The sequence below is a fragment of the Sinocyclocheilus anshuiensis genome, unplaced genomic scaffold, assembly GCF_001515605.1.
Source record: "Sinocyclocheilus anshuiensis isolate Anshui unplaced genomic scaffold, SAMN03320099.WGS_v1.1 scaffold1805, whole genome shotgun sequence".
NCBI classification, from domain to species: Eukaryota; Metazoa; Chordata; class Actinopteri; order Cypriniformes; family Cyprinidae; genus Sinocyclocheilus; species Sinocyclocheilus anshuiensis.
In genome coordinates this window covers 295007-311489 of record NW_015540382.1, presented here as the reverse complement: position 1 = coordinate 311489, position 16483 = coordinate 295007, and the positions used below count along the sequence as shown (strand labels likewise).

General features: G+C 36.7%; 1 protein-coding gene across 2 annotated transcripts in view; it reads left to right on the top strand.

Moving 5' to 3' along the window:
• Positions 1-826: 826 nt before the first annotated feature.
• atg7 (ATG7 autophagy related 7 homolog (S. cerevisiae)) overlaps positions 827-16483 on the top strand; it is a 78756-nt gene continuing 63099 nt past the window's right edge. Inside the window, exons 1-12 of one of the 2 annotated variants that reach the window (XM_016484602.1) lie at positions 827-972; positions 1659-1845; positions 4715-4769; positions 6393-6510; positions 8556-8633; positions 8721-8837; positions 9399-9545; positions 9692-9780; positions 11206-11327; positions 11797-11887; positions 11971-12115; positions 13236-13394. In XM_016484602.1, coding sequence (XP_016340088.1) covers positions 1680-1845; positions 4715-4769; positions 6393-6510; positions 8556-8633; positions 8721-8837; positions 9399-9545; positions 9692-9780; positions 11206-11327; positions 11797-11887; positions 11971-12115; positions 13236-13394 — 1287 coding nt within the window. In that variant the 5' untranslated portion in view covers positions 827-972; positions 1659-1679. The remainder of the gene's footprint in view (positions 973-1658; positions 1846-4714; positions 4770-6392; positions 6511-8555; positions 8634-8720; positions 8838-9398; positions 9546-9691; positions 9781-11205; positions 11328-11796; positions 11888-11970; positions 12116-13235; positions 13395-16483) is intronic. The other variant, XM_016484603.1, reaches the window with a different exon arrangement.

Genomic DNA, 16483 nt, shown 5'->3' with positions numbered 1-16483 from the left:
CGATGGTTTTGGCACCTTAAGACTCTTTTTGGACAATTACACAGCGCAAGAGGATTTGACACCCATATAAACCGTTGGTTTGCGGCTGGTTAACGTTATTTTCCAACATTGTTTATAACAGCGGGACAATATTTCTACTGCAGGTTTGAAAAAACCCCCCACACCCGCCCTGAACACTCTTCAGTTTGCCTACAGAGCAAACAGGTCTGTGGACGATGCAGTCAACATGGGACTGCATTATGTTCTGCAACATCTAGACAGACCAGGGACTTATGTGAGGATCCTGTTCGTGGACTTCAGCTCGGCCTTTAACACCATCATCCCAAACCTCCTCAAACTATCTCAGCTCTCCGTGCCCACCTCCGTCTCATGAACACTTGGCAATAACTGTGGAACACACACTATTTATTCACTCATACACTTATTTATCTAACACTCATACTCAGTCTACACCTCAAATTTGCACATAATATACAGTACCTGTACATACAAAAACTGTCTATTGTAATATACCTGCACATACAACTGTCAATTTATATATTTTTATTCCTTATTTACTTGTTCTATTTATTATCTGTGTTTTTTGTTCTGTCACTGTCATTCTGTTACACTGTGGAAGCTTATGTCACGAAAACAAATTCCTCGTATGTGTAAACATACCTGGCAATAAAGCTGATTCTGATTCTGATATGATGCTTTAAAACATTTATCAGAAAAGCGTGTATGCTAACACCGATTAAGATTAGAGAGTTTTTTTAAGTTGTCAAAATATTACATATAAAGCATTAACTAGTCGTAGCACCAGCGAAAACGGCACCACAACTTCCATTCTGCCTGCACTTGTTATCTTATTAAATTAATTTGAAAGTAATTTGTGAAGCGCTAGCTGTGTTCCCATACCAAAGCAAACCGACTGCGCATGCGTGCAAGGTGACCGTGGTCACATGACCTCAACCAGGAAGTGCTTGTCTGGTAAGTGATGTTTCTATCAAATGTGTTTATTGTTGCTCTGACTCTCTGTTTGTCATTTACATGACTATAATTGGCACAGCTCACATTTCCAATGTGGTGCCTTTTACTGTAGTGTGTTTAAAGAACAAACACACGATCACAGTGACAGAGACTCGGTGGTTTACCGAAGCTGTATTACTAAAATCACAATACTAAAGAGCGCAGTCTTTACTTTAATTACGTTGACAAGACGTAATCAGTTGCATAGACGTTTTGTCAGCTTAGTACAATATTAATTTCTTATTAATTTAGACATTCAAGCTTGTTGAAGTGAGAAAAGGGAACTACTACTTCAAAACTAACCAACTTCCCCAAATGTAATCGAACAAGAAATGTATGCGTTATTATAAGAAAATCAGGCTATCAGTATTGAGGAATATATTTTAAGTGTACATTATTACAAATATTTTATTTTGATATATCAAAGATGAAAATATCTGTTGGCTAGCTGTCACTGTACATTATAATCTTGGCCTTAAGTGGTTTGAAATTGAACAAATAAATTATTAATGTTATTATATTTTTTTCAAGGCAAACTATATGTATTTATAGCACATTTATGATGCTAAAGGTTCAATGAAAATCCTCAGTGGCTGAATGCAGTTGTCTCACTGGGCTTGGTTTGCTCTTGTTTTCTGTGTCATTAGGAATCAAAAGCATCGGTCCTGATGGAAGCCGAGTCGATGGAGAGAGGCGCAGCCGCCCTAAAGCTGCAGTTCGCCCCCTTCTGCAGTGCCCTGGAGGCAGGATTCTGGCATCAGCTCACACAGAAGAAGCTCAACGACTTCCGCTTAGACGAGAGCCCAAAAAACATCAAAGGCTACTACTATAATGGTGAGCATGGGGAATGTAATAATGAAAGAGGTGTTTCTGCTGGGATTTGACACCGGTAGCCTCTTAAGTGCTAGGCTTCTGTCAGAACAGATTGCTTAGATCCTGAAAATGAAAGCAACTTTATTGTTGATGATTTTAGATTTGTCTTTCTAAATATCTAATGCCATATTCAGCCTTATTGAATGTCTTTATGTAAATATATTGTACTGTGGTTGAATCTGCACAAATTCAAGTTTTAAGATCTACTGTATGTCCTAATACAGTTAGGTATTAGCCCCCCCCCCCCATCTAAAAAAATAGATTATAATATCAAACTTCACTTCTGGATAACACAGCGTAGTGGAGTCATGTGACAACAATTCACCATACTGCTGTTTGAAACACAGTTAACGGGAACTAACAATGAAAAAAAGCATTTATTAATCTTAATTCATGTTCATTTTAACACTTTCTAATTAAAAGCAAAAGTTTTATCTATTAATATAATTGAATGGATCTGAACTAAGATGAACTAACAATGAATAGTTTATTACCTAACAATAACGAAGATTAACTAATGCGCGTTGTTAGTTAATGTTTGTTAATGCATTAACTAATGTTATCTAACGGGACCTAATTGTAAAGTGTCACCGAAATGTTTCGGTCATGTGTGGTTCGTGTAACAATCCAATAAAGACGAAGAAGAGTTTAATAATATTTAATAAGCCAACGATCAGGGTGCAATCCATGGTATCCACATTAAACATAGACGAGACCGGACAAACACTGGGAGCAAACACAGGGTTTAAATAAGACGGCGGACTAATGAGATAATTAACAATGACAGGTGAGAGAGATAACTAATCAGACACATGAGGGAAAACTAGGTCAAACAGGGAAGACTAACCCCTTGTCCAAATACCCACACTTGCGGTCTTGGCCACTTGAGAGCGCATGCGCGCGACAGGAAGTAAGTGCGCAAGACTGTCCCAGGTCTTAAAAATACCAGAGTGCAGTGCCCTTAAAGCACACTAAACACACACTATCTCGAATACTGCTCCGGAGCGCTATTCGAGGCTTAGTGTATCCCATCATGCATCATGTTCTGGAAATAAATCGTGAGACTTTTTGCCGAGATCTCGCGAGAGGTCACGGAAACCTTTCCAATGCAAGTTAAATATTAATATAATAATTAGATATAATACATATAATTTGGTAGAAAAACAGTGTTTTTACTTTTATTGGTGCAAAGATGAGTAGTGGTGATATTTATTTTGTACAACATTTGCAACTGCTTTTTATCACTAAATTAGAAGCACCACAAATTAAAATTGTCATGTTATAGGGACTACTGAACAGACATTTAGAAGTTGATTTTAAAATGCAAAGTATTTCAAATTAAAATTAAAATAAAGCTTTTTTACAACACTATAAGTGTGTCCTATCAGGTAATGAAAAGTTCGACACACACTTGTGGTCTTCATCCTCATTTGAACACTTGGGCCAAATACAGGAAATACGTCATATAAGTGTTCAAGTGGTCAAGTGCAAAGACCGCAAGTGTGGGTATTTGGACAAGGCTAAAGAGTGGATTTGTGTGGAGAGCAATCACATTTATTTTCTAAAACCAAAATAAGACTGAGCACCTCAAAATTGCAAAACAACAACAACAACATCCTTCAAAAAGGTCTCTTCAAGGTGTGTCCCATCAGGTAATGAAAAGTTCGACACACACTTGTGGTCTTCACACCCACTTGAAGACTTTGGCCAAATACAGGAAATACGTCATTTAAGTAATCAAGTGGTCAAGTGCAAAGACTGCAAGTGTGGGTATTTGGACAAAGCCTATAGGTCCTTGCATACTGAGTCCGAAACTTTCATATGCGTTTTTTCGTATTCGTCATCCTTTCCTATCAAAATGCTTGCTACAGATGCGAAAACGCAGAAAATCGAACCTGGTCCGAATTTTTTTATGACGGACGAAGGTTTCGGAGGCAGTGTGTAAACGTGATTGACACAACGTGAGGTCGTATTTATTTTTCAACGTGCAAAAATTCGGACGAAAAATTCGGACTCAGTGTGCAGAGACCTTAAGTGTGTGCTTTGTATTGTTAATGTATGGATTTCGAACCCACAACCTTTGGGTTACGAGTCCGACTCTCTAACATTAGGCCACGACTTCCCCAAAGTGTGGGTATTTGGACAAAGCCTATAGGTCCTTGCATACTGAGTCCGAAACTTTCATATGCATTTTTCCTTTTTTTTCGTATTCGTCATCCTTTCCTATCAAAATGCTTGCTACAGATGCGAAAACGCAGAAAATCGAACCTGGTCCGAATTTTTTTATGACGGACGAAGGTTTCGGAGGCAGTGTGTAAACGTGATTGACACAACGTGAGGTCGTATTTATTTTTCAACGTGCGAACATTTCGGACGAAAAATTCGGACTCAGTGTGCAGAGACCTTCAGACTAAGACAAGACTGTGACAGAATGCAGACTGTAGTGTGCTAGTGTTGCATTCTGAATACAGCAGCTGTCCTCAATGTGAATACTGGCGAATGTAGTAGATCATTTAGGCATGCATACAAAACATGCACACACTGTCTGCAATATACATGCATACTTCTGAAATATTAAGAGTAGTAGTGTGCTATCCTAACATAGCCATCTTGTGTTTTTTCCGCTTCTTAAACAATCAATATGACACTTTCTCTTGGACGTTATGCAGAAACAAAAGTGTTTATTTATAGATGCCACTGTGGCAATACTCCTCTTTCAGGTGTGTGTCACCAATGATTCATTTATAAATTTCACAGCCGAAAATGTCTGAGAATATTTAATCCACCTTAAAGCTGTAATTTAATGCAAGTGCTTTGTTATAAATTGCAGGTGATCCTGTTGGCTTGCCGACACGCTTGACCCTGGAGTTCAGCGCATTTGATGTGTAAGTTTTCTGCAATAAAACCATGTAATGTAGTTGGGTATTCTGAAAGCCTTGGATAATGGCCCCAATATCACGTCTGTTACTTGTGAAATTAATGATTTTTTCTTGCCAGTTAAATCCTCAAGGATTGTTTCAGTAGAATTAATTTTACATTTATGACGGGTGAGTAATTGCGCTGACTACACGGCACAGCTATTTGCAGCCCTGTAGTCTGGTGGAGACAGGAGAAGTGATGAGGGGGTTACGTCTGAGCCCCTGCAACCATCTGCATCCACGCTGCTTTTCTCCAAGAAAGGAAAAAAAGCATGGCGACATTATAAAACAGATAGATCCCTTCAATTCGTAAACATAGGGCACTTTCCAATCATTCGATTCAAATGGCTCTGCAAAAGGCATAGGGAACAAGTGTACACAAGTGCATTACATACAGATAATGTGTCAAGCTGATATTCTATTAATTCTGTTCTAGAATTCTATTATGCATTTTTCTAATATTACTATATAGGTTAATTGAATTTAAAATAAGGTTCCATTTCTTAACAGTAGCTCAATATGAACAATGAACAATACTCATTTATACATTTTAGTTCATGTTCATTTTAACATTTATTAATACATATTTAAAATGAAAAGTTGTATCTGCCAATGCATATGGTGTAACCATCCAAAAACGTATGATATTTGATATTTATCAATTCATGGTTTTGTAAAAAAAAAAAAAGTGCTAGTTATGCCACATGACGTCAAGCTGATATTCTATTAATTCTGTTCTAGAATTCTATTATGCATTTTTCTAATATTACTATATAGGTTAATTGAATTTAAAATAAGGTTCCATTTCTTAACAGTAGCTCAATATGAACAATGAACAATACTCATTTATACATTTTAGTTCATGTTCATTTTAACATTTATTAATACATATTTAAAATGAAAAGTTGTATCTGCCAATGCATATGGTGTAACCATCCAAAAACGTATGATATTTGATATTTTCAATTCATGGTTTTGTAAAAAAAAAAAAAAGTGCTAGTTATGCCACATGACATTGTGAGAGCTGAATTAAATGAACATGAGTACATGCAAAGAGTACATTTCTAAGAACTTGGCACATTTTTAAACTATGTTTTTGAAGGATTTCCCTTTTCTTTATGTTATGTTTATTGACTGGTTTCTTTTGTCATGTTGTACACTGTATAAAAACAGTAAGCCACTCACAGCTGTACATTACAGTGATTTTACCATAATCCATAGTATGTAATGCTATTATGGTTAGCCAATCAATTCAATTCAAGCTTATTTGTATAGCACAATGCAAATCGTTGCAAAGCAGCTTTACAGAAAATTAAAGTTTCTACATTATATTTAGTAATAGCTTATCAGTGGTGACTATCTCAAGCTGATGTCCATTTGGCAGAAATGTACGGTAAAAATTAAGCAGTTAGTTAATGTCAACAACTAGTTAGTCAACATTTCCTGGTTGAAGAGCTAGCGTGTTAATGTCGGTACATGGTGCAAATAGTATACAATACAGGTTACACTGTGATGCTAAAAGAACAAAACCATGCATATAGTGAATATACCCAAATACAAGTAATATAGTGTATGAATTTTATGTTTCAGTGATGGAGCCACACCTGCTCGCTGCTGTCCAGCCTCTGGAACTCTGTACAACACCAACACATTAGAAGCCTTCAAAACCGTTGACAAGAAAGCTCTCCTGGATAAAGCAGCCAATGAGGTGCAGTGCTTTGATTCACTCATAATTAATTGTGCCTGTTGATAGCGTATTTGATTTGCACTCGCTGCCTGCATAGATCCAGTGAATGAATTATGCCAGTGGTTGTCAGTTCCAGTCCTCGCGTACCAGCGCTCTGCATGTCTCTCTTGTTTAACACACCTGATTCAGATCAGCAGCTCATTAGAAGAGAGCTCTATATATGAACTGTGTTCTGATTGATAGGGTCCCTACACAGTGTTCACTGCTCCCTACTCCTGAGCACAGGGAAATCAGCTGAAGTTTACGGAGCATTCATTCACGGATTTGCGCTACGCCACGGCCTGCAGCGTCTTCACACACAGATGAAAGTGTGAAGTGTGATATAATATACCTCTGTAAATAAATACAGTTTAAATTCAAGTCTCGCACACTTTTATGCCCTTTGAATGGAACAAATATGCTCCCTTCGAACTGGAATCATGGTGTAATATCCTGTGATGTCCACTTCGCAGGGCACTTACTGTCGAATAGAACACACGTCTGAAGTGATTAGAGATACATACAAAATGTGCAGAGCGGTGGTACATGAGGACTGGAATTGAGAACCAGTGAATTATGTGATTTCTTTCACAGTGTATCGAGATGCTGAACATCCTTCTCCATCATTTGATAAATTACTGCTGCTATTCGTAATATTCTTAATACAATTTCATTTACTGCCTGCTTTCTGCAAATTGTAATAACACAATGATAATTGCCGTGGCCAAATAGTACAGACTTTTGCAAAAAAGGCCAATAATTTAGTTTGTGCTAAAAGAATGTGCTCATCCTCCGGCCATCACATATGTAGATGAGTTTGTGTCTTCATCAGATTTGGAGAAATGTAGCATTGCATCAGTGTCTCTGCAGTGAATGGGTGCCGTCAGAATGAGAGTCCAAACAGCTGATAAAAACATCACAATAATCCACAAATAATGCACAGCACTCCAGTCCATCAGTGAACACCTGGAGAAGACAAAAGCTCTCATTCTGACGGCACCCATTCACTGCAGAGCATCCATTGCTGAGACACTGATGCAGTGCTACATTTCTACTAATCTGATGAAGAAACAGACTCATCCTAATCTGGGATGGACTGAGGATGAGCACATTAGGGCTGTCAACAAAAAAATTCGAATTTCAAATATTCATCGAATTTGAAATAAAAATCCACATTCGAATGCAAAAACGTTGCATTCGTTTCGTTACCGAAACCAAGCTGTTCACACAGAACGCATATTTATCGCATTTTTGAGAGAGACATCTATCAGCGTTGCACCCGCGTCTCGCAGAGAGTGGCATGTTTAGAAAGCCATGTAAAATTAATGTAAGTTAAATTTTTAAGAAACGTGTCTCAAGACTTTATGGCGGTTTTCCCCATCCCAGTTTTTAAATGAAGAAAGTACTCTTTGTGATTGTTTTTTTTTTCTTCGGTCCTTTGTATTAAACTATACATACATGCATGATGCTGTTTTGTTTCTAATTGTTTAAGCAACTTTATTAATTATATAAGGTTTATAAACATTATTTTAAACATTATGCTCTTTTTTCAAAGATAGTCGTGTTATTTTATTATGCTTTGAAGAAACGTGCATAATATTTTGTTCGATGCGCTCTCTTGTGGCCTCAGGAGAGAAGCCAAAAGCTTTTTCCCCCTAACTGAAATTATGCCTTTTAAATTAGAGTATAATTCGAATATTGATAATATTTAAGTAAAAAATTCGAATGTAGTTTTCAGCCATTTTGACAGCCTTAGAGCACATATTTAGTTTTTCGGTGAACTATTCTTTTAAGTAAGTGCATCAGCTGGGTATTTGAAGTGGGACGCACCTAATGACTTAGTTTAAATGCTAGGTTTTTGCACTGAAATACTGTGCACAAAAGTGCTGTTTGGTGTTTTGTTAAGTGATTTTGTCCCAGAATGTGTTTCACAGCGTGAATGCATATTGCATTTGCATATACTAAATTAGAAATAATTTCTGGACATGTCAGTTTAATTATTACTGGTAATGTTGTCTTCTTCACAGATTTGGAGCGTTATTCAGTCAGGGGCTGCGCTGGAAGACTCCTCAATACTAAACAAATTCATCCTCTTGACATTTGCGGTTTGTATGCCAACATTTTAGAAAATGTCTTTTTAGATTAATGTCCTTTCAGCCATTTGTTTCTGACTGGTCCTTTTGTTTATCCAGGATCTGAAGAAATATAATTTCTATTATTGGTTCTGCTTTCCTGCCCTTTGCTTTCTGGAGGGGGTCCAGCTGGAGCAGGAGCCGGTGTCATTAGAGCACAGCTTCTCTGCCAAACAGGTGCGGAGAAGAGCCCGCGTCGATAACTCACTTCTGACGAGGATACTTTGTGTGAAGGATAATGAGCCATTAGTCAGTGCATTATGGAAAGCATGTGCTGATTAGAATTTTTAATTCAATGTTAATTATTTGAATGCATAATGTCATATAGGCCCTAAGATGACTGATGTGGCATATACAGTAGCACCAAGGAGTATTTGGAAACCTGTTCTGTTAAAATACTTTCCTCTCTGTATTTTAGCTCCAAGTAAGTCATTAGAAAGTGAAGATGTGTTATTTTATTACCCTCTTCCGTTCAATTCAAAATTAATTTACAGTATATACATTTCCATGAATTTATTCCATCGTAATGGCATTCACTAAATTCAAATTGCATCCTGTTCGCCACCTCGATTCAAGTGATTTTTTGTTCTAAATGGCACACTGTCCTTCTTTACACCAGCTGTACAATTTAGAGTGCATTTCAGTTCTTGCCTAACTATTTTCCAACCAAGCATAAACTTTCATTTTTTCATGAGTTAATGAGGTGGGCTGATTGCTTTGCATTGATCTGTTTCACAGATATCAAGCCTGCAAACGGCGTATGATAATCTCTGCGCCTCCAGCGGTACGACGGCAGTCCCACATTTTCTGCTCAAGTACACAGATGAAAGTGTTGAAGTCGCTCCTCTAAAAGACTTGAACTCCTTCTTCCCAGACCTAAAGAAGGTAATTTACAGTAGAAAGCTGGATTATTACTAATGGAATATTGCAAATTCTGTCAACAACATTTGAGGCTTGCTCTAGATTACCATAATTATCAGAATTTGTGTTCTGTTGTTGTAATATGGCATGTGTACTGGTTTGTTTTGAAGATTACTGTGGGTGTGTATGACCCATGCACACTGCCTCAACATCCTGGCTGGCCTCTCAGAAACTTTCTCGTCCTCCTCGCAAAAAAATGGTATGTCTGTAATGAGCTTTTCCAACACGCATCCCACTGGTGCTCAATTATAGCCCTGTTTCCACAGCTCCACTCTTTTCCTCCTGACATCACTTTCAAACTCGAAAATGTTTGTTCTGCTACTAAAAAATGTGAGAAAATACTATTTCCAACCATCTGCTAATATGTTGGGTTTTGTGGGAATCTATTGCGCTGCTTGGCCAATCAAGGGTGTTGTTCTTTTGACCTTTTTTTCTAAAGTTTGATCATGTACATTCAAATCATATACAGTACTATGATGTTGCTTATTCATTAGTCATGTAGCCGAGAAAAAATACTATGGCAGCACCTTAGAACAATGCTATGTCCAGTGTACTTTAATAGATCACATAGTACTGAATGATTACTATGTTCATATACCGAGGTTTATACCAAATATGCATTTATTTCATACTAAGTATACTTCAAATCCATTAACATATCACTTAAGACTTACTGATATAAAATTATAATTAAACTGTATTTGGAGTATTTCTTTAATGCACATTTCTTAATATTATGTCTAAAACGTGTTTTAATATCACTATTAATAAGGATTGTATGATCTCTGTATAATATCAGTCTTTAAATGCATGATATTTAAAGTGTACCTGAAGTGTACTTGCAATAGGTCTACTTTAGCACAATCAAATATACTTCAGTATACCTTTAGTTGGACTCCAGCACTACTTCCGCACAATTATAGTGCATTAAGCACAAGATTAGTTGTTCCAATTTAGCAGACTTTAAGTATACCAGTTTAGTATACCACAATTGCAGGGTTTTTTTATTAAGCACATAAATATGTAGATGTATTTTTAGTATACTTAGCACAAAATACATGCATTTCAAATACATTTTAGTATATATATATATATATATATATATATATATATATATATACACATTTTTTTTCACTAGGGATTACTATGGCTCCACATCTAAAAACCGGTGGATTGATTTACACTTAGTAACTTGAAGCATTTTGATAGTTTGCTCATTTCATTTACACTTGGTCCCACAAATATCTTCAGAAAATAGATGTAAATCCTGAGAGAATATAGCGCTCATCAGTTTTAATGAAGATAACTGCGTCTCAACCTTCACAATTTCATATGCACCAGAATATGCACCCGCCCCAAAAACATGGTATTATCATTGTACCATATCTAAAAAAAAACATGGCATTACCATGATGCATATCCGAAATTAACATGAAAAATGATGCACTGTTCATTAAATGCAGTGCAGGTGGAAGATTTTGGAAATAATGCTGTATTTTGCAGCTTTCCGAGTTAAATGTCATCTGTGCTGACTTCTCTAGGCATCGTTTCTTTGTAATGGTAAGCTTAAGGTCAAAGACCGCGTGTGCTTATGGTGGTGTGTGTTTGTGCGTGTGAATGCCAGGGGTTCACAGCTGGATGTGCTGGAGGTTCTGTGCTTCAGAGACAGGACTCTACAAGGGAGCCGCTCAATTCGGCACAGCATCATCTTTCGGGTCAAGCTTCCAGACCTCACGGCTTCTGCAGGTAATTTATCATCTTTGCCCGAGTGTGTATACACTCAGTGTATTTTTGATTTTACAGCTGGGTAATTTTGTTATATTTTGTAAACCACATTTAGTCTCGTTTTTATTCGTCAACAATATTGCATTATACATTTAATTATAGTCATCGTCACATGACCAGCATTTACGTTGCGTCTCGTCTCGTTTTCGGCATGTGATAAAGGTTCGTTGATGACGATATTTAGTCATAAGTTTCGTTGACGAAAGCAACACTACTTGAGACGCATAAAAACAAGCAAAATATGATACAGTGGCCAAAGATGTATTGTATGTCTGATGCATTCGTACAGTTAGGTTGAACTTCAAATATTTATTTACAATTATTTTACCTGTACGACACCAAGCAAAGTGCCTTTTATATTAATATTGAAGTCAGTGTAGCTGTAGGCATGTGTTGCATTATATTTATGTTTACTAACTTGATTATGCAGTATGTCCAAAGAGTGTGGGTTGGGAGAAGAACGCTAAAGGCGCGATGGGACCTCGAAGTGTCAATCTCAGTGAATGCATGGACCCTAAAAGGTACGAAACACCTGGCGTCAGTCTATGCACTTTTAAAATGGTTTTCTCTATGGTATGTGAAACATTTCGTTCATTTCCTCAAGGCTTGCCGAGTCTTCTGTCGATCTCAACCTGAAGCTGATGCGTTGGAGGCTGGTCCCGTCTCTGGATCTGGATAAGGTCGTGTCCACAAGGTGTCTGTTGCTGGGAGCTGGGACTCTGGGCTGCAATGTCGCAAGAACACTGATGGTATGAGCCATTTGATTTATATTTGATTATCAACAGCTTATCGCATCTGACAGGTGTCAAAAAAGCTTTCATTGCCTTCAGTATGGATTTCTTGGCTTGCTTTATGTCATTTATGTGCTTACTTGCCTTTGCCATAATCGCTTCTTAATGGTTTTTTAAATAGTCGTAAGCCTAAGACTGTAATTATAGAAAGTAAGTCGCAGATGCTTCTATTTCAAAATGATAGTGGTGTCCCTGAGATGTTGGCGGTATGAAAATTAAAATGCATTCATGTCAGTTAATTGCAAGAGTAAGAGTGTTTTTACATTTGGTTCCAACAGCGGTTCGCAAGAATTTTGGCTTATACTGTATGTGAACGCACCAAATGAACTCAGACACTTTTATAGCATTATAGCAATCTTTCAGTGTTTCATCAAAGTGAAAGAATTACTACTGAAATATATTACTATAACTGTAGAATAATATTCTAATAACCAATTTAGGAGTATTATCAGTGTTATTACTAATAATGACAGCAGTAAATAGCAATATAAAAACATAACTCATTCAAAATTGGAGTGGTCCAGATTTCAAATATCAGCAGTGTGAAGAGAAAGTGGTCTGACACCAATTCACAACTGAGTCAGGGACAGTTTGAAAGCAAAGAAAGCTTTTTACCTAATTTTACCTAATTTTACCTAATTTCACAAGAGCAACTGAGTGTGAAAATTTTCACGAGCGCTATATTTGCTTTTTTCACACCGGTTTATTTATTTATCCTTTATTTTTACTAGTTTACTGGTTTCAGAGGAATTGTGCAAATCATTTAATGGTGCAAACATGTCAACAAAACAACAAAAAAAACAAAAATGCATGGGCACTGTATCCAGTGTGCTTGGCTACACTATGCCTCTAATGATCTGCATTATTTAACTGCTTAGAAAATGTACACAAACATCCCCTTTTAATAAAATGACATTTAACTGGAAAATAGTGCAAACTTTTGTCAATAAAGCACAAAAATCTATAAGACAGGCGGTGTGTTTGTGTAATTTAAATGCACATAGCATACAGTATCACTACAGCATTTGCTTGAGCTGGATTACGCTGAAATACTGATGTTTTCTGTTCTTTTTTTGAGGGCTGGGGTGTGAGACACATCACTTTCGTGGACAACGCGAAGATCTCCTACTCGAACCCAGTGCGGCAGCCGCTCTACGAGTTTGAAGACTGTCTGAGTGGAGGGAAGGCTAAAGCTCTCGCCGCGGTAGACAGACTGAAGAAGATCTTTCCTGGCGTGGTGAGGACTTTGAAATGCTACAGTTGCATGCTTTCCATTTTTCACTGCATATTAGACCAGGGGTCTCAAACGCAAATGCTTGAGAAGCACTAGGCAGTTACAATAATTACAAATGGTTTACACAGTGGTGGACAGTAACAAAGTAGTTTTACTTCGTTACTGTACTTAAGTACATTTTTCAAGTATCTGTACTTTACTGGAGTAGTTTTATTTTGAGTAACTTTTACTTTTACTTCACTACATTCCAAAGCATAAGATCGTACTTTTTACTTCACTACATTTCATAAAACATATCGTTACTCCTTATAATATATCATGTGCTCTGACACGCAGAAGCGGTGTCTGATTCAAGAACGAACTGATTCTTTTCAATGAGCCTTTTAAATCGGTTCGCAAATCGCTCCAATCGATTCATTCATGAATTGGAATGAACCGATTGCAGTTGTTCTCGAGTCGACAACTCACTGATTCAAATGAACCGTTTAGTGCGAGTCTCCAGTGAACTGAATTCACAAGTAAGAACCGGGAGATCTTGTGAGCGCGCGTGCGTCTGATGCTGCTAAGTGTAAGTTACTAATGTCGAATTTTAGGATTAATTATTGTAACTGAGTGGGAAGTGATGCCCTCTGGGGGCATTTGGCCAGGGGTGCTTTTACACCACAGACAAGGTTTGAGAAGAAAAAAAAATAATTATGAAAATATCATGATATTTTCCTTATTATATTCATTATTTCCTTATTGGTTATTTTGGGAAAATCCCAGGTATTTTGAGCAGTAGGATTATAAAAAAATAAATGCTAGTATAAAATTAAGTGATAAAAGTAGCCTATATAAAACTGCAAAATAAACATTCATCTATCGGTATTTTTTACTTAAGTACATAAAAAATCAAGTACTTTTGTACTTTCACTCGAGTAAAATTGAAAACTGAGTACTTTTACTGGAGTAATATTTTATTACACGGATCTGTACTTTTACTCAAGTACTTGATTTGTGTACTTCGTCCACCACTGGTTTTACAACCATATATTTGAACTGTGTGTAATTATTGGCACAGTTAAGCAACCCATCCCTCCCTCACACCTAGCAGACTGATCTGTGTGTTTATTGGACTAATGATGCCTAAATAAACATCTGAGAGGCTGTATGAACCTATACTGTGCGAGCCGTTAGTTTGAGACCCTTGGATTAACCAGTAGGACTCAATTTCAACATGCAATTATCCACAACAATAAAGTCTGAATTATTCATTTTAATATTGATGAATGTTATTTGGCTGTTCTGCAGATGGACTGAGAAGCTAAACAATGTGTTTGACCAGTCCAGGTCACTGGTGTTCATTATCTGAGGAGTCTCATAGCATTGTTCATTATAACCCATGTTCATATGAAATGCAGCCTCATTTATATTCACTACTCAACGGTCCTCTTATGCATCACTGAGCAGAGCGTGAGGACCGGCTCTTATGGCTTCACGCAGAAGCACATTTCCTTTTCTGTTTTCACTGCAGTTGATCAGTGAACTCCCAGACTCAAGTCTGAAAATTTAAGTTTATATTGTAAAAAAGAAAATAATTCTTAATTGACTTGCCTGGATAAATAGAGGTAAAAACAACAAATTACCAAACAAGGAACTTCATCTGCAGTGGAGCTGCACTGGTTTGTCTGAACAGCTAGTTGGTCGATGTGAAACTGAGGTATAATCGTTGCTTTCAAGGGGATGCATTTTGAGATGTAATCTTGCACATGAAATTCACACATGCTGTGCTTGTTTTTTTTTTTTTGACTAAGCACCAACCCCCCACCCAATAATTGGTCTTATATGTCAAACCTTTGGTGATTTTAGCATTCTGAACAATTCAGTGAATGAGTGCGTCATTAAAACGAATCAAACAGATCATGGGATTGAGACTAGTTAGTGAGTCTTTTGGAGGTTTTAATTTCACGTAATTTAGACTACACTTGTTGTGCTGTTTTTTGAAGTAACATAGTTTCTCCACCGATGCATTGTATTATGGTGTGTATTAGTGGTAGTCTGTATGGTTTTAAGTAGGGGTGTAAATCAGATGGTTCATCATGATATGATCTGATATCGATTCTCATAGCCAAGTTTGATACGATATTTGCTGATACCTCAAAAAATGTTGTGATTGCCTATTTTACACAACCAGCTACATTTTTATGAACTCACAAATGCAGCCAATATATGTTACATCAACATTTATTTGAATTTCCACATCCTGTACCCCAATTGAGACATCCACAGCAAAAACAAAAAAAATACACTTTTTTTTTACATTTTTACAATACATTTTTTTTAATAATAAAGAAAAATAAATAATTGGAAGTCACACATGAGCTCAATAATCTGATGACAGCTTATGACCTGACAACAGTCAAGAAAGTCTTTCGGGCTTCAGTGCTAAAATGTGCAATGTTTAAAATCTAGTGAAAATCCTCATTAGGAAACAACAAAAACGATGTTGTAGGGTAAATACATAATAAAAATAAATCTGTTAAAACAAATTTTAATTTGAGACTTTGCGGGGCTCAAAGCTAATAATCTTTTCTACAGGCCATCAGATTGCAAGCAATAGCACAAATAAATACAATTGAACAAAGACACAAATGAAATAAACAGAGCTTTTCGGGTTTTTCAGGTAGGTCTGAATAAAGTAATCGAATATAAAATAACACGGCATAGTCTTCACTGTATAAATTAAATATAGATCAATCCTTTTTAAAGTTACAAAAGTTATTCAGCCAACTAAGAGCAGTAAGAGATTTTTTTTGTCTTTTGTTGTTTGATTAACATTAAAAATAGACAGCAGCAGGTTTATTATTCTGCTATCACTTTAAGTATGAATGCACAGATCCATACTGATACACGCGTGTTTTCTTTGTAAGCTGTTTACGTTAGTTCATAACCGACAGTGTTTCTTCGGATATTTGCTGAGACACGCATTTTGATGTAATTTTGTCTGTATTTGTTCGTTCAAGCACATATAATGCATAGATGGGCATTTTGTGAAAATGTGGACGGTATATATATATATATATATATATATATATATATATACACAGGGCCTA